The 27,704-nt window shown below is 44.2% G+C and overlaps 1 protein-coding gene across 2 annotated transcripts in view; it reads right to left on the bottom strand.

Moving 5' to 3' along the window:
- Positions 1-27,704, bottom strand: part of LOC147895332 (uncharacterized) — a 212,144-nt gene that overhangs the window by 179,487 nt on the left and 4,953 nt on the right. For both annotated transcript variants that reach the window (XR_015542004.1, XM_087383874.1), the window contains exons 2-4: positions 24,651-24,926; positions 8,285-8,315; positions 5,299-5,483 (exon numbers count right to left, since the gene is read on the bottom strand). Coding sequence is in view for 1 of the 2 variants with exons in the window: in XM_087383874.1 (XP_087240000.1) it covers positions 5,299-5,483; positions 8,285-8,315; positions 24,651-24,926 (492 nt within the window). In the remaining variant the exon portion in view is untranslated. The remainder of the gene's footprint in view (positions 1-5,298; positions 5,484-8,284; positions 8,316-24,650; positions 24,927-27,704) is intronic.

The raw sequence follows: 27,704 nt of genomic DNA, 5'->3' as shown, positions 1-27,704 counted from the left end.
ATGTACCAGGACTGCACCCTTAAGGGGGCGATAGCGCTCTATTGCTGACCTCATGCCTCCGCTTCCACAGCCTCATCCATCCTGATGTTTAGTTGCTGACCATGATGATGATGATGGTTATGATGGTGATGCCGACGATGATGCTGAGATTGATATATATATATATATATATATAGTCGGGATATGACTATGCTGTACTTAGGAGCTGTACTTAGGACTTAGTACTACCATTTTGCATTTTATTGAATTCTGCATTGGTGTGGACGCTCGTTTAGTAGCTCCACTACCACAACTCATTGCATTCAGGTTTTTTCGCAGTCTCATAGACCCATCGGTCTTCCGAAGACTTTAATAAACTTTCTTTCTTTCTTTCTTTCTGTCGATCTCGGTGGCCTGTGGCATCAAACCCTGCTGCTCTCTGGCATGTCGCATCAGTTTATCTCTCTGTCATCACATCTCAATCAGATAGAGCCCAACACAAACCCGATCGGGAAAATTGATCACCCGTGTAAGTAGGCCAAAGCCATGCCCCTCTTGAAAAAGGCAGTGATATCACCCTCGGATCTCATAATAGATTGGGCAGACACATAGAAAGTGCTCCTCTGTCTTGACCTCCTCCATCCGGCATAGTGTGCAGATCCTCTACTCTCTGGGTATGCTTGCAGCTCTCCCTGCCTCCCTCAGCTGATGTGACAATACTCGCAATTGCCCAATGGCGATCCTCAATGCATGTGAGACATTGCTATCGTCGAGGTGCCGAGGTCTGATGACGAGACCATGCTCCGAGACCCTCAAGAAGTGGTCCGGATCTTGGTGGGGAACTCATTTCCCCCCCAAGCCCTAGACGTATGGAGCTGGAGATCCTCTCGGGTGGTGTATAAATGCTGTATTGAAAGGAGGGAAGTCTCTCCATCTGAATGCCATGACTACCAAACCATGTGGATACCCGTGCATACCATGATGTATCAACACCGCTCTCTGCTAGTCGTCAGGAGGACTCCAATGCTAGCCTCAGTAATCTCCTAGGGTAAGGCCCTGACTCTATGGAGGAATGTCATTGTCTGAAGGATGGCATCAACCTGGAGAGGGGTCATGGCGAACTATGCCTGTATAATCTGATGGGGGACCGAGGGCTTACATTGAATAATCCTGGATCCTGTAGTCACCTGTAACCTCTCAAATCTCTTCCACTCTGTCACTCATGTCACTCCCCCAGAAAGGTGCTACATGCATCGCAATCAGTCTCACCACGGTGTCAAAAAGCCAACCTTTGATCGGAGGGGTATATACGCAAGATGGCATCTGGATCTCTTTGTAATACCCCATCTGAGTCAATAAGGTATGTGACACCCTCTCTACTATGTCTTGGGCCATGAGTAGAGAAAAAGTGCTTATTGAATCTACCATCCATCTGAGTCAAAACTGACACTGCTCTCTGATCGATCAAGGTCTGCTGTTAAGTCCTTGCTCTGCAACAAGGCGCTCCTGAATCCAAGTATCTGTAGGTCATTGCTACTCTTCCCTTTCTAGGACTGCCAACTGCTAGCGAAGACCAAACTCTTATCTGAGAATCTCATGCCTTCTGGTACTGGTACTAGCGACCGAATGATAGAAGTCACTAATATCAGAAAGGATTGCTACCACATGTGAAGAGGACAGCACTCTGCCCTGCATATGAGAAATTCAAATCTACAATACTGCCTCACTGAGGCTCTACATATAAGGCATCCAGAATCATGAGACTAGCAGAGCTACCTCTCCTATGAGGCTCGAAAATCATCAACATTGTAGGAAAGTAGTCTGAGATAGAAACCCCGAGAGAAATGCATACCGAATCATCTCTATCCAAAGCCCAATCTTCAACATAAAATCTGTCAATGCATGATGAAGGGGCATCTGAGGTCTCTTATTCGACCACGAGAACTAGAGAGACTGTAACGGGGTGGGAAGAGCATCATCCAACCAAACATCTCTGCCACTGACTAAAACAGGAAGGCATCCCAAGCTGCTCTCTCGAAAGAATGAATGCCTCCTCTACCCCCCTTCTTGTTTGAAGGCAACTCCACCATGTTAAAGTCACCTCCAATGACCCATGAATCTAGAATAGGAGCCCAAGAGAGAAGTTCCTTCCAAAGGACATTGTCCCCTCGATTGTTAGGGCCATAAAGGTTGAGAAAACCAACCCTAACTCTAGAAACCCCATCTGACCTGACTGCCTCTACTGCTGAAGAGGTGAAGTCAGAGAAGGGGGGACTGTAGTTGACTGTTTAGGGCTTGACTGTAGTTGATAGGACCATTCTCTAAAGTATGACCATGTAACATTTATCCATAATTTCTTTTGCTCCCATGGATTTCCTTTCTCACTACCCTTCAAGGTTTTCTTACATAAGTGTAATGCTATTTTTAGTAGAACACAGAGCACATGAGCTTGTTTGGACCACGTTCAACTTGTATATGGCTAGCTACATGCATGGAGCAATACAAATCTCACTCATCATAAATTACTATCTGGAATATATTATTTCACAAAGTAGCACTTCTTTGAGACTTCCTTTTGCACTTTGTAGGGGGTTGGCATCGTGGACTTACTTGTTTCGTAGGAGTCAATCTTACCAAAATCTCTTTCATCCTTTGAAAAGTGCTTTTTGTGTGAGAGAAATTTTGATTGTCCACATAGTATCAAGAAAAGGGCAATGACAAATAATCAAATATTGAAGCCACTAGGAAAATACCAAAGCTAGAGGATCTTCATCAACTTCGAGCCTCACTTTGTGTGATTTAAAAAGTACGTTTTCTAAAAATAAAATATGTACTTTTTGACTTAAAAACGCGTCCAAATCTGATAAAATGTGAAAAGACCTGGCTATCCTCTTCTACTAGGTCAAAACTCAGCGTGAAAGGTCCCAAAAAGATCCTCCTACAACCCAAGTGCAATGGGCTGGCTTTGGGCATAGTGCTCACAACCTCTAGAGAATCAAAGACCACCTGGAAGAAACCATGTCCCAATAAACGAACATATTTGAGGCATGGGATGAGATTAGAGGGTAAAGCTGCAAGCATCCAATCTCTGGCTTGAAGTCTGGAAGGGTTGGACCATAGATGCAAGCGAATACTCCAATTCCACATCCTTTTGAAGCTGCGCAACTCGTCTTTTGAAAAAGTGCATGTTCTTGTGGCCGATGGAAGCTGACAGGGATGCACCATTCGTCAATCGAGGGTAAGAGGCAGACTCAAACCGAAAATCCCGGTTCTGTCCGTCTTGAGGGAAAAAGGGGAAGCTAGAAGGAGGTTGAAAGGGAGAGAGAAAGGCTGAAAGGGAGAGAGAGGAAGCGGGGGAGGGCTCAGAAAGGACGGGAGAGGGAGCGGGAGGGGCTGAGACGAGTTGGGGAAGGCTGAGAGAGGGCAGAGAGGCAGGAAGGGGGTGTGGGGAGGCTGAGAGGTTGGGTGGCAGAAGAGTTAGGCGGAAAGGCTGAGATGGGGGACGCGGGGCAGGGAGTGTTGAGAGGGGGGGCGGGGAGCAAGAAGGGGGAGGCGAGGAGGTAGGGAGAGGGTAGAGAGGATTAGAGAGGAGGGGGGCAGGGAGGGGAGGTGGGGGGGCTGAGAAGCGAGGCAGCGGGCTGAGGGAGGCTAAGTGGCTGACGGGGAGATAGGGAGGAGCTGCTGCCCTTTGACATGGGATATCATATGGAAGGCCCTTAAAAATGCTTTGAAGAGGGTTAAAAAAAATTTCCTCCATTGGTCCTTGATTCTGATCTAGTTGTGGTTGTCATTGTGGTGATATGACAATGTTTAACATTTTTCTGATTTCTGATTTCAGGTTTCAAGCAGATCTTCGGCATAATGACACTTGAAGAGACATTTGAGGAAAGATGTTTTTGCCTTGGGATGGAAATCACCAGACGTGACATGGATGGAAGAAATAAAAGATACTTTTAGCTAGGACGCCTCCAAACATATTCTAGTGAAGACCTTTATCATTGCCGTACCTAGTACAAATGTGTTGCCCTTAAGAGGGGCTTTAAAGAGATTGAGCCGGTATTTGTATGAATCTTGCCTTGTGAGATTGAATTTGGTATATTATCTTGAGAAATGCTTTGGAGCTTCATTGAAATTATCTTTTTGAACGAAGTTGCCTTGGATTCGTGATCCAACGTAAGACATCGACAACATACTCTCCGAGGGTGAATGATCAAGCCGAAGCAATGAATAAGGTGCTCAAAACGGTTATCCACAAAATGGTGAACGAGGACTGAAACAATTGGGACCACAAGCTCCACACAGCACTATGAGCCTATCAAACGGCATTCAACATTAGGATGAAGCATATCCATTCCAGCTTGATTTTATATATATATATATATATATATATATATACCTTTGTAAGACTAGAATAAGTCCAATCATACAAATTTAGAAAATTTGTTGTTCTAAAGATCAAAATTTGTTGATTTTTATTTCATGATGTTTTTTACTTATATAAAATGTCTCACAACAAGTTTATAATACTTCTATCAATCCTACCTCCAAGAATTTTATTTCAAATCTTTCATAGAATGTTCTTTTCTTTGAAAAAACGAATAAATTAATAAACCTTTCTTTCTTTCTATTGTGCGCAACCTGGGTACAACCCTTTCTAGTTATTTGAATATGGTACAACCCACTCTACTTGTTATCGTGGACCCATAGATTCACACATTCTTGTTTCTTCATAAGACCCTTCTCAAACATTTCGATCCTTTACAATTGCAGCAAAATAAACTTCAATTTCATCAGAGCATCAAACACTCAGATTTTCAATACTCAGTAAGGCATACTATGCACTTGAAGTCGAGTGTTACATTCGCAATTACCAAAGGTCTTCGTGTAAAGCAAATGGAATGTCTCTTAAACTGAGCTCATCAAGATAAACAAATTAAAGGCATCAAAACTTTTTTTATTCTTTAGATCTTCCAAACTTGAAGCATCAATCATTGCCTCAGATTGACAGTGTCTGCTCATCTGACATTTGAAAAACAATTGTACTTAATCCTACATGTTGAGAAGGGGTTGTTATCCATACCAATTCAAAACAATACAACAATAGAAGCACAAGAACTGATATGGTATTTAACTATAAACAGCTTCATCAAAGCATTAGAATTAGCAATGAAATCCTTAATAATGGTATTGACATTGTCAGACAATCCCTGTTTATTGGTGAATAACTCATTGGCCACAAAAAAGCTCTTATGAAAGCCAGGAAAATCATTCCAATCTACTTTTTATCGCAAACCTCATGGGTGGGACATCTGTGCTAACCTTAACTGACAATCTAAGAGCAGCAACGCGTTCATTGTTCACCCAAGCATGAGCAATATCATCATTAAGTTCGCGTAATCGTGTAACATATTCCTGTTGAGATATGATCTTCACTTCCTCATCTGCTTCCTTTTCAGGATCTTCCAGCCGCTCTAAGTGTGCTGCAGTTAAAGATTTTCCTCGGCCTGCATTTAACACGCTCAATGTTTGGTGGGTACAGGCCTACAAAAAGTTTTCAATCTGAACAAGAAAGCTTTTACAAGCATATTGGGCTGACACTTTAACACCTAACATATTGCAAGATGTGCAAATCAAGTAGAACATGACAACCAGATCATATTACAAATAACACTGTTAATATTTGAGACATTTATGTGCTAGTAAGCAAGTTTATAGGCACAGTGTTTGGTTTTAATAATTCATTTAGCCTTTCAATAGCCTTTCAGAACCTGTCCATAAAAATGTTTGAAGATTTCAGACCTGGATACAAAAATTAAAAAATCGAACAAGGCCTATGCCCATATGTCGTGAAACTGCTCCTTGCTCTTGAGGCTATCTTTTGGTGAAACTAAAAGAACAAATTAAATAAGGCCAATGCCAATATTATCATGGAAGTCTTCCTTGCTCTTTCAGTAAAACTAGTCAATTCCCCTTAAAAATACCTTTGGTATCCAGTTCAGGCCCCACCACTGGCCGACCCCTTCCCACAAGGATCATCTATGAATTTACCTCAGCCCAACCTTCCCTAGTGTTATTGAACTAAGGAAGCCAAGAGAGCAAGACATTCCACTTTAGCATTCCTTTCAGAGAGCCAAAGCCTCGCCAGCATACAATTCTAAGGAACCAAATGCATCTTCAGAAATGTTGCAAGGGTTACCATCCTACTTAGTGGGAACCAAATTGCTTTGAGCCCTTTGCTTTGCTTTGCAATATGGAGGTGCTTACTCTAATTCATTGTGTACTAATCACTTCAAATTTATTGAGTTTGGAACTATCACACGTGGATTGTAGATGCCATAGAAATTAACGGTTTGGCAAGCAAAAGAGGTTAAATCAGGTGTGAAATCATTGTATCCGTCCTTGACCCTCATTAGCCTGCAATCTTGAGCCATCAGTTGTTGTAAGGCATCATCTAGATTTCCAATCCTAGTGTTCAATGACTGAGTTTCACGTGTCATGGAACGTGATACCTACTGTATCGGCCATCAATGCATGTTGATGTTTGCGATGATGCTCAACTGATGCAGTATTGGCCCTCTATGGGGGAAGAGCACCCTCATGAGAGGATTTGTTTCTATTCAATCTAGATGCCAGGTGGGAAGAAGTTATGCATCAATCCAATGTGGGAGAGAAAGTGTTTGTTGGCACGTGAAAAGGGTTACCCCTTCAATTAATGCCCTTGAGAGATCACTCAAAAATCATTTCCCATTGAAATCTACCCTTAGCCTAAGACTCTTGGACCTACCATTTCATGCATCCTAATGCACCCTTGTCCCTTTTCTACACCTCCTAGAACCTAGACACATGAGTGCATATCTTAATTAATATATATTGGCCAATATACATTGTTGTTGGTACCACTTGTACCGCTCCATCCCATGAAGACTTGAGAGCTCCATCGAAACCACCCAAATCAAGATCTAAGCTCAACATAAGGCCATCTTGTAATCATAATGTAAAAATTACAACTCATCGTGTTGCCCTGGCAATACAAATTAAATGTACAACATCGCGGCACAATCGATGCCCAACCAGTAATACAACAATCTGTAGATGTCATTGATCACAACAGCGGCGTTGCACTCACTAAGCTCATCATCCATGCTGTCTTTTACGATAGGTGCACCTATTTTTGCTGCAGCAATTTGAGTCTCATTGTCATCAAGTTCATCATCCAAGCTCTGCTCAGAACCTCTCTCAAAACCAAAAGCTGAGTTCCAATAGCTTGTGTCACATGGTAAACAGCTGACCAACTGCTCCAAAAAACATCTCCATCATGAAAACAAAGTCGTATCAACAAATTCCCCTTGATCTCCTTGTAGTAAACACCCTATAGGTCGCCGGCCTAAATCAGTCTAAGATACTTGATAACTTCTATGACCTTATGTCACTTTCCACACACCAAAATGTCGCCTTTGGCTCTGATACAAAATGTTAACTACAAAGACCCCTATTGTAATCAAGGCCAGCGCCAAGCATTTATCTACAACTCTCAATTTGTGAACTAGAGCAGAACAAGGGTGAATCACCACCCATCGAACAGTCACATCACATCTACATACATCGCCTGTGTACAACTTCGTGATCTCAACTTTTCACGCATGTTGAGCCCTTTGAAACTAGAAGCTCCTTCACAAACTTAGCATCTTGCCAAGTGTTTCTTCCTTTGCCTTTTCCCCTTAGGGTACTCTCATGCCCCTAATGCTATGTGTAGTAACTGCACCTAGGCAATTAACAACCTATAGCCAATACAATCCATGCCCAAGGAAGACTTAGGAAACCCCCCTTGCACCCTTTCATCAACCACCTTAACATAACCTTGTCCTTGACCATTAGTTCGACCCTGTATCCCACAAACCAAACATAAATCAAGTCAAAGTTTTATACATGAAACCAAACCAATAATTACAACAATTTACAGCCTCAGGTTACATCAAACCATCTCATGGTCTCTCTAAAGACTATTGTCGACTGATCCTTCAAGGTCATGTCGCATTCAAACGAGAATGTAACAATTTAGTTTCGGGTACGCATGTTATTAGTCCACATTCTTTAATCAAACATTACCATGCCAGCCATACAAAACAGAATAAGAAGTGTTATGGATTTGTTTGGAACCGTTTCCAAATCAATGTCTACTCTTTGCTTGCAAAAGGACAGGCAAGATAAAGAACTTTGTCAAAATCAAAACTCACACAATAGTTGTTGGTTTTTAACAGTCAAAATAAAACCGGATTCTCAAAAAAAAAGTTAAAATTTTGCTTGCCTTTCAACTCCCTTGATATGATGTCAAATGTCTGCATCACCAAATCCAACACGAACATTAGAAGCACTACTAAATGCCAAGAGGACCAGCATCAAAAACAAAATAAACATTATAGCCAATATTTGCTTCTAAATTGCAACCATAGCATATCAGTGAAGAGTCCATGCATGATACTAGTACATAGCATATCAGCAAAGAGTCCATGCATGATACTAGTACACATGTACTTTATCATTTTACCTTACTACCTTAAAAGAAATTATGGATCCGTTGAAAAAAAAAAACATTTAACCTTAAAAGAAATTATGAATCCATTTTTAAAAAATTCACTATGGCTAATGCCACTCACCTTCAGCCAACCCTATTCCTTTTCTTTTTTATGCTTTTCCTCCTTGTAAGTCCAACACTCTAGCTGTCATTTGGATCTATTTTAGGGCCAGGGCCAAGGCCTACTTCTATCCCTTAGCAACAGTCTCCCCCGTCAACACCTCTCCATCCGTCCGTACCTAGTCTAGTCCTAGTCCTCCCTAACCCCAAGTTGGGCTAAACCCCCAACCCAACCCGGGGGTTAGGTTAAGCCAGGGGGTTCATCATACAGCCAACTATGGACTGGCCTACCCTCTCCTCCAAGTCCCCCTCAACTCCTTCAACATCCATCAGGACTCGGTACACTATAGTTGCAGCCATGACACCCTCTCCATATTCACGGAATTACCAACAAGAAGGCTCAAAACGACCCATCCTAGGGCAACAGGATCAGATTTTTTATTTGCAGCAGGCAGTGAGAGAGCTACGATTGGAGCTAGCAGAAGTAAAGGCCCGACTTCACATCCTGGAAGGACCTGGTAAGAAGGCAGTAATTGATGAGGCTGTAAAATCTTGTAAGGATTCCCCCCCTATCCCGCAGCTAGTCTCTACAGTCAAAGATCTTGTTCACACTGAAGTACAAATTGCTAAGAAGGAAGTGATTGTGGAAGTGGACAACAAAGCAAGTCTAATATCCAAGCAGAGATTAAAGAACACGAAGCTAGATGTGACAATGCGCTGAAGATTAGAATAGGGGGGCTCCTAGAAGATTGGTACAAAGAGGAGGACACATATAGTGAGATATTGACAAAGATCAAATCAAGCTTGCCCAACATTGAATGGGTGAATGATGATGAGTAGGATGATGACGACTCCAGGCCAGCTTCTATTTTGCACTATAGAGGTCATGCAATCCTTACACTGAAGTCAAAAGATATGTGGATCAAGCTTCTTCAACAATCTTATAAGTTGAAGGGCACCAAAGTATGGATAGCAGAGGAGCTTACACAAACTCAACTCAAGATTAAGGCAACTGAATTAGCTAAAGTCAGAGCTACCAGAAAAGATGGAAAATGTGCAGTTTACCGTGAAGGCATAGCACTAATCAGAGAGTTTAAATCAAAACCAAAAGACTCTCAGTCTTAAAACTGATGTATGGCTGTTTATTCTTCTAGAATATTATGTATGTACTCTAAATAATTGGGGTTGCTTTTTGCACTCCTTGGGAGCTTCCAAGTGCCCTCCGTACTAGAGGGTTTCTTCTTGTCCTATAGACCTTTTAGTCTCCAGTGGACGTTAATAGACCCTCTTTCTTTCTTTCTTTCTCATCCTTGCCTATGTCCCTGTCTTCTCACCCCAGGTAGTTCATTCACCTCTTACGCTTCTTCCATTAGAGACTTCCTCTGGACAAGGGCGATATGGTTTTGCACGCTCTATTTTACTTGGGAATAGTCATCTAGAAGTTGACCCTTGATTTGGTCAAACGAGCACAGTCATCCAGAAGTTGACCCTTGATCTGGCCGAAGGAGCTCTCATGGCAGCACTCCCAACCATACAGATAGTTCTCTCCCTTGAGGACAAACAGCAGATGCAGCGAGCAATTAAGGCACTATAAGACAAAGCACTTATTGGTCACACTGTCAGTCTCCCCCCAACAAGTTTTCCTAGGAAGTGTCCACGCTGCAGGGAGATTGTCCATCTAGCCGAGGCCTACCCCAATTCACAAGTCGCATTCCAACAAAGAAGGGGGAGAGACAACCCCATGAGCCTCAAATACAATACAGCCTTCTACATGTACAACACCGTAGGTGGCTCCAAAGCTTGGGCACCAGCAATTGATTAGATGAGATCTCCAACAGGTCCTTTTTGGCAGACCAGTGGACACTGGCATGCTCCAAGAGGATGTGTTCCTAGCAGCAAATATCCGCAAGAGTGGTCACCTTCTTCCAAGACTTGGTCTCGGATCCAACAAAGGGTCACATGAGGGATGTGTATCTCAATTACCCACTTCCTAACATCTAAGATTTGACCAACTAGCAAGCAGTATAGTCAGATTTAGGTGTTGGTGATCTCCGAATTGATATTTTACATGTTTATCCTCCTTAGGTAGCAAAGGGGACCCTTATGGTGCAATCTCGCAAGTTGTTTGCCAGATGTGAACTCTTAATTATAGAAGGTGACTTCAAAAACCTAGAGTTTGTAGCCCGAGGGCTCAGATATCTCTTTGATTAAGAGGGGTCCATAGCAACAATTCATCCTCTCTATTAGAGGCAAAGATCCTTGGCAGTAGCCAGAGTTCTCTCTCGCTTGCAAGGCATCCTAAATTTCACCTTTGAGCAAGAGAGGCATAACGGTTTCCTACTTTAATAGGCTATGCAGAGTCAGGGCTCCACAAAAACCCTCACAAGTATGACGATATCCAATCATTTCCCCATGGGCCTTTGTTCAGATCAGCCACAATAGAGCTCAGCACAACGTGGAGATCCCAAACTTCTTTACCAAGAGGAAGAGGTTTGGGACACTATCTCACAAATTTCTATGTAAAGAATTTTCCCCATGTTGGATGGATACATTGGACAGTAGAGGCTATTCAAAGAAGCAATGCACCATCCAAGAATAGGCAATCACCTAATCAGCAGCCCTCATTTGAGCAAGACGAGGCCTTGTGAAACGGGATATCGCCTCCACCAAGAGACTCAAACATACAAGTGCACTAGAGTCAATCTATAGATGATAGAGGCCAAACATGTGGAGTTTTCCTACCATTTGTCTAGAACCAAATGGGTGTAGCAGAAACATAGGATGACACGCTACTATTCCATACCATTCGGTCTAGATCAATAGGAACACATCTCTAATGTCTTTGTGACAAGGAAGGACAAATTACATGGATCCTCAAAATATCCTACACGTGACTACCCTCCTACAATGTTCTTTAGGGCCAATAAGCCTATGCTTAAGAGGCCACACGGGAGGAGGTTTCAACCCAAGTTCCCAAGGTAGTATCCGAGATATTTGGAGCAGGTCGGTTTTTTGGAGCAGGCCTTGGGCCTATATAAAGAGGCCATTGGGCCTCATTCATTCATCATCACCAAGAAGGCTAGCCTTGGGCCTATCCACAGGAGGTGAAGGTGACCCTGAAGGAGCTGCAGACTGAGCTTGAGTGGCAGCCCACCAAGGCTGGTTTCCAGACAGCAAGGTGGAGAAGATCTTTGGACGGAAGTCTACTTACGCTCGAGGTGGAGCACGCGGGCTTGAGTCTAGAGATAGCTAGCAGATAGGAGGAGTACCTTGTGGTAAGATCAGAGGACCACACCATTGGGGGGGACTCTGGATCTATCTCTTTTGTATTGTGTCCATAGCTTTGGACGGAAATATATTATTTTGGTGGTTTCTCTATCTGGCTGGTTCATTGTTTATTGATGAGTCTGCACATCTATTCTATGTACACAAGTTTAAGAAGTTTGTGATTCCACACCCCACACCACACTGTGTGAGCTCCTGGGGGCAATTCTATCAGTCTTCCGCTGTGCGTACCCTCTGTTGGGTGATTTCTAACAGTACAATGGCCTTTAACCCCTACAACCTCCCACTTAAAGGCCAATGTGACTTTAAGAGAGAACAACTAGTGGACATACTATCCAATGCCCATCAATGCACGACAATACTCAAACCGCTGACTAGGTAGACTCTTCGTCGGCATATCTGTAAGGTTATCATTTGTATGAACCTTGGCAAGCTCTATGCGCTTGTCCTCAAGTACCTCCCTGATGAAGTGGTACCTGACCTCAATGTGTTTGGTCTTGGCATGCATTGAGTGCTAGTGTTTGTTGGTCTTTACGTCTCACATCTAGCCATAGGCCTTGGTTGTCTATCTGTCGTAGGTGCTGCCTCTGTATTGAGTTATTTTTCTTCAAAGTCTTTTGCTTAGTATTGCTTATGCTTGCCTAGCATGCATTGAGCACCAGTCTTTGTTGCTCCTTGGTGTGCCGCTTACGTCTTTGTAGACGTTCAGTTGCTTGTTGCTAGGTATATCTAGGTAGAGGTCTCACTCATAGGTGTTGGCTCTACGTACTATCTATTTTGCAGCTTTTGTGATGCGCTGCTAGTTACTCGTCTATAGCTTGTTTGTTGCTTTAATTTCATTTCTGGGGGGTTGTAGTTTGCTTGAGTGGCTTAGTTGTCACGTCTGTATTGCTGATGTCACTCATGGCTGCTATTGTCTTGCTTGTGCGTCACTCGTATGCCTAGTTCGTTCAGCGCCACTCATCCTCAAGAGGAACCCCCTTCGAACATTGATGAGAAAAGAGATCGAAGTCGACCCAATCCTCCCGCCAAGAAATTCGGCGTCATGAGGTCCAACCCGCCGCAACTAAGTTTGGCCTTGCTCTACATTATTCCCGTTCGTTGTTGCTATTGCTTTGTTATCGGCCACCTTTGTTGTTTAGAAGATTGCTATGCTAGTCTGCTGAGTCACTATTGTTATCGAAGTCGATTGTTGGCCTCTTGCATCGAGTTGTATATGTTGATTTGCTGCATCCATGTCATAGTAGGATGCTTGCTTAGTCGGTATTGTAACTTGTCATTGTACTTGCTTCTGCCTGTATGCTGTTGTTTCTTTTTGTTTGCTTTGAGTCAAGGTGTTACCTTGGAATAGTCTTTGAGCTGCTTGGCTGTCTATTGGCAGAAATGGAGGTAAATGCATTGAATGTTAATTTTGAGATTAGAGAATCCTTTAGGGAACCTCTTTGCAAACCTCTGTGGCTGCAATATACTCGGCCTCTGTGGTAGACAAAGCAATACACTTTTGTGCGCGAGACATCCATGACACTGCACCACCTGAAAGGTGAACACATAACCAGAAGTGAATCTCCTTCTATCCACATGCCCTGCATAGTCTGAATCTGTGTACCCAAAAGTACACCCATATCTCCTCTACCAAAGCGATACACATCCACTTGGTACCCTTCATGTACCTCATGATGCACTTAACTGCCTCCCAATGCCTCTTTCCTAGATTAGCCATATATCGGCTAACAACTCCCACTACAAATGCAATGTCCGGTCTAGTAGCTATCATAGCATACATAAGACTTCCAACCGTTGATGCATAAGGAACCTTGGCCATCACGACCCTCTCCTCATTTAATTTGGGACTATCTGCTTGACTCAGTTCCACATATGAAGTCAATGGAGTACTTATTGCGTTCCCCTTCTCCATATTGAAATGTTGCAACACTTTTGTAATATACTCCTGTGAAAGCCAAAGGAGTTTCATACTCCGGTCACACGTGATACGCATACCAAGAATATGACCTGCAGGTCCCAAATCCTTCATGTCAAAGGCCACATGCCACATGCAACTTGGTTGAATACATCCAACTCAAAAGTGTTTCTTGCTAGGCAATAGCATATCATCCATATAAAGTGTCACGAGTATCAAGCTATTATCCTTAGCCCTTTTAGTGTAGAGACAATTATCAATCTCACTTTTTCAAAAACCCTGGGACCGAATAAAAGCATCAAACTTCTGATACCATTCTCTAGGCGCTTGCTTAAAGCCATAAAGACTCTTTTTCAGCTTTCAAACAAGATGCTTTTTTCGGGCCGCTTCTATTATGCGATCAATAGGGCAAAACATTGAAGGAGTGGCAGAGCAACAATTACACTGATAGTTTTCTTCAAAGCCTTCTGGTTGTACCATGTAAATTTCCTCATGCAGATCCCCATGCAAGAAAGTTGTCTTGACATCCATCTGCATAAGCTCCATATCCTCTGCTGCCACAAGTCCAAGTATGCATCTAAGTGTGGTCATCTTCACAACCAAAGAGAAGAGCTCACCAAAGTCCACATCCTTCTCTTGCTTGAACCCTTTAGCAACCAAACGGGCCTTATACTTAGGCACATCACTATCTGTGACCTTCATGTTGTAGACCCATTTACATGGCAATGCTTTCTTTCCATGTGGCAAAGAACCAAGTCCCAAGTCTTATTCTTCATGAGTGAATTCATCTCTTATTACATAGCATACTCCCACTTGCGCTGATTCTCGCGCATCATAGCCTCCCTGTAGCAAGAAGACTTCCCGCAATCAGTAAGCATCACATAGTCTGCCCCTAGAATAAATCTCTCAAGCGGTCTAGACACTTTAGCTAAACTTCTCAAGGGCATTTCAGCTTGCTGTCCCGCCTGAATATCAGCCACATTTGGCTCATTATGATGATCCCGTCATCTGCCCTTGATTGTGTACTCGTGGGAGTACCTGGTGGCACCATTTCCTGCACATTTGGTGCATGGACAGCTTGTTGTCTATCAACATATGCACGTGGATTCACAATCTGGAAAGTGATTCTCCTCATTTCCACATCCCTCATGGTTGTCTTATGCGTCTTCTTCTCATTGAAGACCACATCATGGCTTCATATGATCTTCTTTGCTTCTAAATCCCATAGATGATAGCCCATCTCTCCACTTTCACCATAACCCAAAAAGATACATTTCCTAGACTTAGGATCTAGCTTCTTCTGAAGCTCTTTTGACACATGTGCATATGCCTCACACCCCAAAGCATACATTACAACCTTTCCTGTGCAACCGACCTTCAATAAATTAAAGGGCATTACAACTACAAATAACCGGTCAATGCTTTCACATTAAAATATTCAGCAAGCGACTTAAACACAAATTGGGAGCTAGAGTGCCCCTGCACCAAGACAAAGACACAGATTGGTCCTAAACCTTGGCGCCCCTTTCGGTATTTCTTTAATAAAGTGAGAGACCCAAAATTCCAAGCTACAAAAAGGATACATTCCTTTTTACAACTAGGGCATTCCACATCCCATTGGGCATCCACTTACCCTGCATAGCCTTTACTGTTCACTGCTCTCACCACTCCTCGCAGTAGGTCTCCATCCCTAGTCCAGGAAGCTTACACACAGCCCAGAATTGTCACTAGCAGCCCACTCAGCCACTGAGTTCCCCACAGTTGTCACTAGTGCCCAACTAGTCATCCATCTGCTCAAAGCAGAGAAAGAAAGCATACCAAAGTTTCTCCATTGTCCAGGACTGCCATGACCAATAGTCTCTCACCCTATAGGTCGTACATATCCTGATACAATGACTTGTTTCCCAAAAGAGATCTAGCATCACAATACAATAAATACTATGGCAGTCACACCTGTACCATCCCTCTCGGGGTCCCAGGGACACTTACCATTCCAAGCATGGATTCCGACCCCTGCCTACTCAGCAATGAGGCTGTAACAAAGGTGTGCCACCTGCATGTGACACATCTCTTGGAGAAACCAAAAATATATTCCCACACGGAACATGTTGCCTGCCAAAGCCAGCAAATAGGATTCACTATGAATTCGATCTCACTTGCATTCAATGCTCTTTGCACTTTCAATCATCAGTATCCCAAACACTGGCCCTGCTTGCTCTCACGCCCCAGTGACAACAAGCATCCACATCAATGCAAACACCTGCATAAGAACCCGGAGTTGTTGCTAGCAGCCCAAATAGGGTCACACAACTCTCCAAACTGCCACAGGTGTCTATTGCCTCACTGAGATACCCAAGCAATTGGGTGAGAAAAAAAGAAAGAAAAAAAGAAATTTTATTAGAGTCTTCGGAAGACCGATGGGTCTATGAGACTGAAAGAAAACCTGATATAAATCACAGTAAGGGTGGAGCTACTAAAACGAGCATCATCACCCGGGCTGAATCCTAAGTCTGATCATACATAATCAAATACATCTTGATGTAACAATGAAAAGAAAAGGACTGGAGCGGAGCGGAATCCTCCGTATGTCATGTCGCCCTGGCTGGTGCATAGCCAGTGATGCTGGCACCCGTCAAGGGGTGTCGTGCGTCTCGATCTCTTGGACGAGGCTCGACGCAAGACCAGAGCCACCGTGACTCCCGTGGGACGTATCCCGGGTCTAAACAATGACGGGAGGTCCCCCAGAGTGATCTGTGTCCCCTCGATGTCTCGTGTGTCGTGCTGCGATCGTCGGGTTGGGGTCTCTGGCACGTCTGCAGCTAGAGATTGAACGATCAATGTCACTCGATGGGAAGAACTCTGTGATCCTGCTCTGAGAGGTATCTGATGATGTGGCCAAGCCCCGTCGCCTGACTAAGTACTCTCTGTGTCGGACCCCCTCGTGAATGAAGGCCGCGAGGCATCTCTGATCTGGGTAGGCGAGGAATCTGGAAAGGAGCCCGGAGCCGTCTCTGAAGAGGCAGTGGTAGCGACCTTGGATCTCGTAGTACACTGGGCACCTGAAAATAAAATGCTCCTCTGACTCAACCTCCTGACAGTCGCACAATATTATGCATAAGCGATGCTCCCTAGAAATCCCCTCTGCTCTGCCGCTCTCTATGCGGAGGCGGTGTGATGATACCCGAAAATGTCCGATGGAGATCCGTGCTGAGTGAGGCATATGAAGCTCAGTGTACCCCGGTGGTGTGATGAATCCCTCCTCCGAAATACGAAGACAGTGATCTCTGTAGAAATTCAGGTTCACTTGAAGCTCCCTCGGCTCCAACCAGGTCCTAAAGGAGTGTAGCTGCAAGAGATCCTCTTGAATGACCTCGTTGGTGTGTGGCCCGATCGGGATGGTGGGTGGGAGTACCGAAGGGGCATCTAAACTGTACTAAAAAGGAGATATCCTATCGATGTGGAACCCTAGTCTCACAAACCATCTGTGAGTCCGTGCATACCGGCATCGCTCGTCTCCCTCTGCTGCCAACCTCATGGAGGAATCGAGAGCCAACCATGGCAACCTCTGTCTCCCTGATGTGCAGTCCCCATATGATCTAACCCGGTGTAGATATGTGATGGTTTGAAAGGTTGCATCTAGCTAGAGTGGAGAAGCACCAAACTCGGCCTAAATGATGTGATGTGGTACAGACGGTTTCCCCCGGATCATGAATGAGAGCATGAGGATCTGCGGGCGCTCCACCCATGTCCACTCTATCTCTGACATGTCAGGCCCCCAACAAGGGCTGCCATACATACCGGTTGGTCGGACCAAGGAGTCGAAGAGAAGAGCCTTGGTCCGAGGGTCCTGAAAGTGGGAGTGGAAGCATTGTCTCTCTAGCCGAGCCAGTGAGGCGTATCCCCTGCTCAGTATGGCCTGCATCGCTGGTCTCATCGTGAAGATCGGGCCGGAGAAGATGACCCCCAAGTAAGTGTATGAGGATATGATCTCCACTCGTGACCCACCGAAAGTAAAAGTAAACTGCTTCCCTTGCATGTTTGCTCGAGAGGTATTAAAGATCATGACCTTGATCTTGCCAAGGTTGACCTCCAAATCATGGGATAAACAAAAAGCCCGCAGTGCATCCAGGTGTCGCTGGAGCCCCTCGGGTGTGGACGACAAGAGTGCCACGTCATCTGCATAAAGAAGAATCCTAATGATGTCTCGGCAAGTGAGCAACCGGTCCCTCCGAATGCCCCCATGAAAGTCTCAAGCTCATCGATGTAGAGGCCAAACAGGGTCAATGATAAGGGACAACCTTGTTTGACCCCTATGGTACTCAAGATCTCATCTGTCCAACCTACGCATGTCCGAACTCGGCCTGAGACTCTCTCATACAGTGCCATGACTGCCCAGATGATCTCTTGATCAAATCCCAATGTCTGTAGGCGTGTGATGAGACGAGCTCGAGGTACTGTGTAAAAGGCTTTGCGGAAATCCACAAAGCAGCAATATACCCTCTCCTTCCGTTATCTAGCCTCCTCAATGACACTCCTGAATGAGTATGTGATCCATAGTCCCATGGTCTCACCTGAAACCGGCCTGACCCTCTGCTCTGTTGAGCCCTCTCATCTCAGCGAACAGGTTGACCGACGCATCCAATACAGCTGCATAGATCTTGGACATCACATGTCCAATCATGATAGTCTTGTAGTTACTCGGGTCCATGGGATCCCTTGCCTTGTGGATGGGGGTGATGGTGTTCAGTGTCCAAGTGCGGGGGAAGCCAAGGCAAACAGCGTCATTGAATAGCTTTGCTAGGATCGAGGCTAACGTGTCGATCCCATATGCGATAAACTCAGTGCATAGCCCCTCGTGATCCTTAGCTCGGCCATTGTGCAATTTCAATGTCGCGTCCTTGACTCCCCCTCTAGTGAACAACGTGCAAGTGGTGGGGCAAGGTGTGTGTACGAGATCTGGAGTGGGCTGGTGTGGGACATCATAAAGATGGTGTGCATACGTGTGCCAGACTCTCGTGTCGGTGAGGGGTGATGGAGACCTATGCTCAAGGAATCTCCGCCAAAAATCCTAGTTGTTGCTGTACAAGATGTGCAGCAGCTCCTCCTCATTTCGACGAAGAAATGCATGCTTCTTCCGATGTACGAGACGTCGGTACTTGCGTACCGTGTCCCCAAACTTCAGAAGCATAAATTTGAACTGCAAAAATCCACAGTGGATCTCTCTACCAACTAGACCTCTCGAAACACAATTCACAGACCAATACACAGTTCACAGACCAACGCAATCATAGTTAAGCATGAGTAAACTTTTAACCAGCTCGGAGCTCAAACCAAGCTCAATCACAAGCTAATGCATACACCTAGAGAGCTTTCTAACCACGCTGCTCATACAATCTTGGCTCTCCTGCCTGTGAACACAACCCAAGGCAACCTCCACGAGCCCGTAGAAAGCAACTAAAAGACTGTCCTAAAATCATGAGACGAATTAGCATAGCAACTCCTGAAAAGGAAGAATGGCCTGAAATCCTACAAAGAAACCTTCATAGCCCACAAGAGATTGTTGATTATGTTCTTGCAAGCAGATAATATGTGGCTTTTAGTAATAATGTAATCCCATACCAGCCTCCATTTATTTACGTTACAGAGGCCTTGAACATTATATGAAAAGCATTCAAGCGCTATATACATATGTACAATCAAGCATATGTGGGCTGCAACTTAAGTCTCAACATGCATGGCTGCACCAGGATGTGACGTAGCTGTCAATATGTGATGGATGCAGTGGATCTGCATGAACCACCACAGACTAGAGCCTACCAACCCCAAAACCATCAGCTAGAGGAGCATTCCTTAAGAGTGGATGTAGTATCCGTCTAATTTTTACTGGCCATAGGTCTCGGCTTAAGCAATTTCTTAGGCTGCCAATCAGAAGAAGAAGCTTTCTCCCCTTCTGCCATTTTATCTTATCCCCTGCCTTGGAAGGGTAGAGGGATGATGAGGATTGGTAGCCCATAAAATATGTGGTACCTTTGTGGTTTGTGTGGATCACACTATAGCCTTCCTTTTACAAGGTTGATAGCTAATCCTATTTCGATCACATTGTACCCTGTGGGGGTTAAAGGCCACTATACCTTGACCCCGGCTATGTACAATACTCAAACACATATATATATGGATGACATAGAAGATTAGGGTGTTCTGCACCCACCAAACTTGTGTGACTCTCTTCTCGCTCTCCCTCTCTCTCACCCTCTTCCGTTCCGCTTCCGTTGTTGAGATCTCTCAACTAGTATCAAAGCTTTGGTGTTCTAGCTGAGCCCACGTGTGTGCCTGGAGCCCGAAGTCTGCTGCTACAGCTCTGTTGGAGGAAGGAGAAGCTCCATTGGGTGACTTTACTTGCATCCTAACCTTGCAGAAACCTTTGGAAAGTTCTTTGAGTGGCTTGTAGGTGGTTTTGGAGGAAAAAGACGTTTTTTTATGATTCCCTGTTCATTTCGACTGCTGAAAGTCCGTAATGACCTGTAGAGGCAACCATTGCCTGCTTTTGGTGTCCATTGCACTTCGGGAGTTCGAAAACCCCTTCATTCTTGAATTTCATTGAATTTCTGACTCATTGTCTTTGCTTCAATGTTTTTCTGTCAATGTGTTGGAACTCAAATTTGAAGCAACCATTCGCAGATCTGTCAGTTCCGGTGGACTCAGAAGGTCCTAAACTTATGCGCTCTTCATCATTCGTACTCCGGTGGTGTTTGCAAACAGATTAGTTTGCAAAAACGTTTTTTAATCCGTGTGTTGGACTCAGTGATTGGGACCACGGTTTCCAAAACGGTATGTTCCATTGCGTTCCGGAGGTCCATAAACAGGGCCCTATCTGTCAGCTCTTGCACGATTCAGTGGAGATTTGGAGAAGTTCCATCTCTCTGAAACGTCAAATCGTCTGTTTCTCTGACAAAATTCATTCAAAGGTTCAAACCTTTGAATTTTTTATTACAGGTTGATTGTAAGGGTTGACTCCCTGTTTCGCATCCATCGATTGGGATTTTGGAGTTCCAACAGAAAAGAGATATTTGCAAATTTTCTTACTGAGCCCGATTATGCAGTGACGCTCATTTTTTAAGGCATCCCAAGTTCTATTTTCACTAGCGGTCATTGCCGTGAGACCGCGATTTTTTTTTCATATATCTTATGCACATCACTCTAGTTGCAGTTTGAGCCGTGTGCACTCATTTGTGGTTTACATTGAGTTACAGTGGATGCTTTATTGGCCATTTGGATGCATTGCAATTCCTATTGGATGCACTGATAGACCCAAATTGCCTTGTGGGATGCTCTATTGATGGATGTTTAGCACACAGATGCTATTTTATGCTGACGGATAGCTATGACATATTGCAACGGATGCACTGGTTGTGCTATGCTCTCTTGGATGAGATACTGTTGATGCATATGCTCATAAACGGTGTTTATGCTTGAGGCTTTTGGCTCTTATTGGCACTGCCATTGTTTTGTCATTGCAGATTGGCGTTTCTTTTGAGCTAGATTTGCTCATATGGATGCATAGTATATGCACATGAGTCAACTGCATTTTTTTATGCTTTGAGCCTTTGAGGTTTGGTGATACTACCTTCCATCTTGACATACACATTTGGGTGCACCTGGTATTTGGTGTGATTTCTCTCTAATAGGCACTAGCATTTGGGATTTTGCATCATGGCATCCTCTGCAATGTCTAAAAATGAGAATCTCGACATTAAAAAGATTGATGGGACAAACTTTTCTTTGTGGAAAGAACAGATAAGGGATGTGCTTATTCAAAAGAAGCAGATTGAACCCTTGATAGGGATTGCAGCTAAGCCTACAGATATGTCTGATGATGATTGGAATGAGTTGGATACATTAGCAAAGTCTATTGTTAGACTTCATCTTGCAGAGTCAGTTTATTTCACAGTAGTAAATGAGCAGACTACGAAAGATTTATGGAAGAAATTATGTATCACTTCTAAGAAGGAAACTGCCTCTAATAAAGTTTACATCATGAAGAGGTTGTTTGAGCTGCAGATGAAGGAAGGGATCTCCATCGCTTCTCACTTGAATGAAGTCAATATCATTTTCAGTCAGCTTCAGGCTCAGAAGCTGAATTTTGATGTAAAGACTAAGGCAATATTCCTCTTGTATTCATTGCCATCCTCATGGGATACCTTCCGTGCAGCTGTCACTAACTCTGCACCTAGTGGAGTACTGAAGTTTGATGATGTTGTGGGTAGCTTGTTGGCCGAGGAGATTAGACAGAAGTCTATGGATGGCAACAAGCACGATGCAGCCTTAAATGTGCAAAGGGACAAATCACAATTCAGGGGGAAGTCCCAAGAAAGAGGGAAGTCTCGTAGCAAATCCAAGGCTCGGAACATTGAGAGTTACCACTGTGACAAGAAGGGTCACATGAAAAAGGATTGCTACAAGCTAAAAAGAGAGTAAAAGGATAAGAAAAAGAATGCAAATTGGGGTGCAAATAAGAAAAAAGAGACTCTCAGGGAGGACAAAGGAAAAATGAAGATCGAGGAGATCAATGGAGTCACTGATAATAGTAACAATGACATTCTCTTCATGTCTAGTCTACCTGCAGACTTACTTACCACTCCAGATGATGCATATTCCCAGGATTGGATTTTGGATTCTAGTGCTTCATGCCATGTTACTCCCCATAGGGAATGGTTATCCACTTATGACAGTGGAAAGATAGGTTTGTGCATCTTGGAAATAACTATGCATGTGACATAGTGGAAGCAGGTGACATAAAGTTTTCTTTTACAAATGGATCTGCATTTGTTTTGAAAAATGTGAGACATGTGCCTAAGCTGACCAAGAGTGTTATTTCAGCGGGTCAACTAGATGATGCTAGTTTTCACACCACCTTTGGCTTTCAAAGTTGGAAAACTCACAAGGGCTCTATGGTTTTGGCAAGAGGTGTCAATTGTGGGACATTGTATCCCTTACATATATCAAGGATATCTGATCATGTTGTTGCAATAACCGAGCAGCCAAGTACATCTTTGTGACATTGCCAAATGGGACACATGAGCCAGAATGGACTGAAACTCTTATGTTGTTTGGGTTATGTACCACATTTGAGTTTTTCTGACTTAGAAGTTTGTGAGCATTGTCTCTATGGGAAGCAAACTAAATCAGGCCATAAAAGAAGGAGAAAGAAAGAGCTTGAAAAGCTTGATTTGGTGCATTCAGACGTATGTCGTTCCATGCCTACACGGTCATTAGGTGGGGCTGAATACTATGTGGCTTCCATTGATGATGCAACTAGGAAAGTGTGGGCTTATGCTATGGCTCGGAAGAGCTATGTGTTCCAGGTATTTCAGAAATAACTGGCTTTGGTTGAAAATCAGTTAGGTAGAACGCTTAAATGCCTACGGACTCATAATGGTGAGAGTATATCTCTCGTGATTTTCAGGATTTCTGTGATACACGTGGGATCAAGAGGGAGCTCACGTTCCCTCGTACTCCATGGCAAAATCCAGTTGCAAAACAGATGAACCACACCATTCAAGATGTCATGAGGGCGTGATTTCTGTGTTGGCCTACATGTGGGCAGGACCCTGGGAAAACAAGGAGCGAGGGCATGGGTTGTTGCTGGATGCGCTAGAACCCCTAGCATTTGTGCCTTGGGGGCAAATGAGAGATCTAGGGCCAAGAGGGGCCCAAAGAACCTTAGGAATTAAAGTTTGTCATTGGTTTGGTCCCACTAGAGGGGGCAGGGGGCAAATGAGCTCTAAGTTGGTCATTGGTGTTGACCAACTAGGGCTTAGGGGCAAACCAAGACGTGGGCTGCCAAGTGGCAGGCCCATGCAAAACCATTTTGGCAAGGAGGACCTTGGAAGCCTTCAGGCAAGGAAAATGGACAGAAGTCGACAGGAGCTTGGGTTGCTGGTGTGAATTCCGGACGGGTACAAACTGTTGCGCAGGAGCTGCACGCACTAGTACGGCTGCACGGGCTGGTACAGATTGCTGGTTGCTGTTCCATACAATTGTACGGACCATCACCCGCTGGTTGTTGATGTCCGTACAAATGTACAGTTGATTACTGCTGCTGCTGTGTATACGGGACCAGTATGGCTGCGAGTACGAGGTTAGGGAATGTGTGTACACAATACACAGAGGCAGTGAACAGCTGACGCAAGCAGACTGTACGGATGCTCACGTTTGAGGTCAGATGTACGGACAACTGCGCTTGTGTACAGACAATATTGTGGCAGTTTTTGTACTTGCTATCTACCTCTATCTATATTCTGTTTTGGCTGCACATCTGAGATCTCTTGCAAATCTGTGTTGCCTTACTTACTGTTATAACAATAAAGCACATAGAGTTGAGTTGTGTTCCGTATATGTGTCTTGTGTTTGGGGGTAATGCTTCCGCTTCATGGGAGTTGGCCTTTACTTGAGAAAAAAGGCAGATAATCTTTCTGGATGAGCATAGAACAAACTCAGAAGTTTAACCAGTACATATAACATTCAAAACAGGAAATTGTTTATGCTTCCATGACAGCTTATGGAAATAGCAAATCAAAATTCAAAGGTTAAATCAAGACATGAACTAGGTTCTTAACTCAGAAATATTGCTGTCACAAAGATGTCATACAACTCATGATCTAAAATACTATTTCCTAATGTTTGTCCTTCCATTGGAAAGGCGGAGTAATTGTTCACATCTCAGAAATGAGTATGATGTTCTTATACAAAAATATAACAGGAAGGAACATAAGTAGTTAGACATAGCCACATAAGACCACCTTGAACTAATAACTTATATTTTACAATAAAACTCACTGCGGAGACTCTGATTGTGTCGCTGGACGTGAATCGTTGCACTATGGATGTTTTATGAGCCTCCCAATCAGCTGCAGCAGCTTCAGCCTGCTTATCTAAGCTTACTTTGGAGCTTGTTCGACGGAAAGATCGTGATAACACATCTGGCATTGGATCAGCAGTGAGAGGATCAAGAACGGCAGCGACTTTAAGAGGGTCCACAGTGAGAGGATCAAGAACAGCAGATACTCTAAGAGGGTCCACAAGGGCATCATCTTGTTGCTCCGCGTCTGCTAGCTACAAACAGTCCATGAGCTTCTTACTTTAGGGTCTTAACGCAGCTCAAAGTTAAACAGAAAATGTCCAGACTTCAACCATTGCTAGCAATCCAGATAATTCAGTAATGCTTCATCCAATCTTATTAGTAGCATAGACCTAAATTTCATCGTTTTTAGTTGAAAACTGACCAGTTCATAAGACTGAAATTGGAAGAACAGAGAGGTGCAAGGTTACTCTGAAACAGGTTGCCGCATCGTATTGAGGCTGTTTTTGTAAATGTTTTGAAATAAATATCCATTATCAAGTCAGGAGCCCATCAACTAAGACAATTGCAATAGAGCTGAAAATTTTCTCCCCCCAAGATCCACAAACCTACAAGCCATCTGGGGAAAAGAAAGCTCAACAGATATATATGTACACATGTACATAGTCCATGCATGCATGAAAACCTATATGCACGTACACACGCGAGTACGTTAAAATATATATATATATATATATATATGTAATATAAATATGAGTGTACGCAAACCTGCATGCTACATAAAACGCATACATGATACATGTATTATGTACATATCTACATGCATCCATGCATGCATGCTTGCATACTAGAGAGGACATCTCATTATGACTCAGCACTCGGGAAGGCTAGATTGTTTAAGAGCTTCTTGCATTACTAAAATCTTCTTGCAACTGCAATCAATGAGTTCGGGTGATACTATGTTTGGGAATATACATGGTAGTCCGTCATTCAACTTGTTCAAATGAAGACTCCACTAGGCTAACCGGTTTGGGCATTTTGGGCAGTAGACCTCAGAGAGGATGAGTGGACTGATTTATTGAGAAAGTCTTCAATTGTATTCAGTGTCTCATTGATGATTGCCAAAGCCAACTAAAACAAAGATAGTAGGCTGAGGGCATACCCAGAGAGGAACGCCTATGCACCTTATGTGATCTACAGGAGATTGAGTCAAAGGAGCACTTTGCTTTCAGATGCAATGTGTGCTATGAGATCCTAGGTTGTCACCAATGCCTTTTCAGAGACGGATTCAAACCCCTTTCCAGCCTCTGGTTCACTGGGATCAAAGATGTCTAGCGACCTTCATTCATAAGGGCATACTACACAGAGACAAGCTGCTCAGGACACATAGATGAGACTAGGCCCTAAGGTGTTCAACTAAACTCCACACAGAGCATGATCACTGAATTTTTCCAGCCGGATAGGGCACCATGTGTTAGAAATGACCCAACAAAGGGTACACACAGCGGAAGACTGATAGAATTGCCCAGGAGCTCACACAATGTGGTGTGGGGTGTGGAATCAAAAACTTCTTAAACTTATGTGCATAACATAGGTGTGCAGACTCATCAATAGACAATGAACCAGCCAGATATAGAAGACACCAAAATAATATATTTCCGTCCAAAGCTATGGACACAATACAAAAGAGATAGATCCAAAGTCCCACCAATGGTGTGGTCTTCCGATCTTACCACAAGGTCCTTCTCCTATCTACCGGCTATCTCTAGACTCGAGCCCGCATGTTCCACCTCGAGCGTTTGTAGACTTTCTGTCCAGAATGGTTCTCTCTACCTTAATGCCTGTAGATCAGCCTAGGTAGGCAGCACTTACTAGCTCAGTCTGCAGCTCTCTGTAGGTCTACTTCACCTCCTGGGAGTAGGCCCAAGAAAGCCCTAACTGCTGCTCCTGTCTGCTGTAGGTTTGCTGCTCCAGAGAATGAGAAATGAGGGCCTGGAGGCCCTGCTTTTATAGCCCCCAAGGGCTGCTGCAAAAACCAACCAGTCTGGCCGACTTTCAGTCTGCCCTAAAACCGACTAGTTGGCTGCACCTACCAGCCCAACCAGTGCCCTATATAAGGGTCTTTCCTAGGCCCTTTTTCAGCCTTTGTTCGAGGGCATAAAGCCCTCCATATCCTCCATGCAGGCACCTTCCTGCACCAACAGTCCCGCCTCTGTCCTGGCCATGTGCAGGCCCTGAAAACACCTGCCATAGTTCCGTACACCTGCTGCAGACAGTCTGTACTGTTGCTAATGTCAGCACCATGTCATCGCAGTCTTTCAGCTCAGCATCCTTGCGCAGGTCATGCTCTAGCCAGTCCTCGATATCCACATGTCTTTGCACCACTTTTCTCTGAGTATGTCTTGAACAGTGCTGTCCACATGACAGCCTTGCTGCTGTTCATACGGCAACCACCTCTTCTCTCTTTTCTGTATCTGATCCCTGCCCTCATGGCAGCCATGATGCTGCCCATGTGGCCATCTCTCAAACACCAGGTTCACCCCCCCCATGCTCTCCTCATATGGGGGCTTACAGATGGGGAGGTAACCTTTCCAACACCCCCTCTCACCGACACATCTCGGCCCAATGCCAACACATTGATGACAATGCTCCAGTAACTCCCTGGTTGTAGTCCTCTGTGATGTCGTAATCTTTTCCTGGCTTTTCATCCAATGGCTCTTGCTCCACCAGGTCTAGTTCCGCTTCCGCACACCATCATGGTACAGAGGTCCATCTCTGGTAGCACCTCCTGGCACCACCACCTTCAGTCACCTTCCCGCCTTTGAACTTGAGCAATCCAGCCGTCTCACGATCTTCAAGTTGTCCCCCTCATAATGAGTGAACAACCTCGAGTCTTCTAGGCACATTGCTCTGAGGGTCTGTTTCAACCAGTCCTTCCTTTGGCAAGGTCCGCAACCAATGAATATTTCCAGATAACCTGGACCATGAACTCTCGCTGAGCTCTCAAGCAGGTACTCTTCTGGCTCTAGTAC

Source organism: Dipteris shenzhenensis, chromosome 13 (assembly GCF_047967505.1).
Source record: "Dipteris shenzhenensis isolate YYH24624 ecotype China chromosome 13, Dip_SZ_1.0, whole genome shotgun sequence".
NCBI lineage: Eukaryota > Viridiplantae > Streptophyta > Polypodiopsida > Gleicheniales > Dipteridaceae > Dipteris > Dipteris shenzhenensis.
This window is presented reverse-complemented; position numbering and strand designations above follow the sequence as displayed.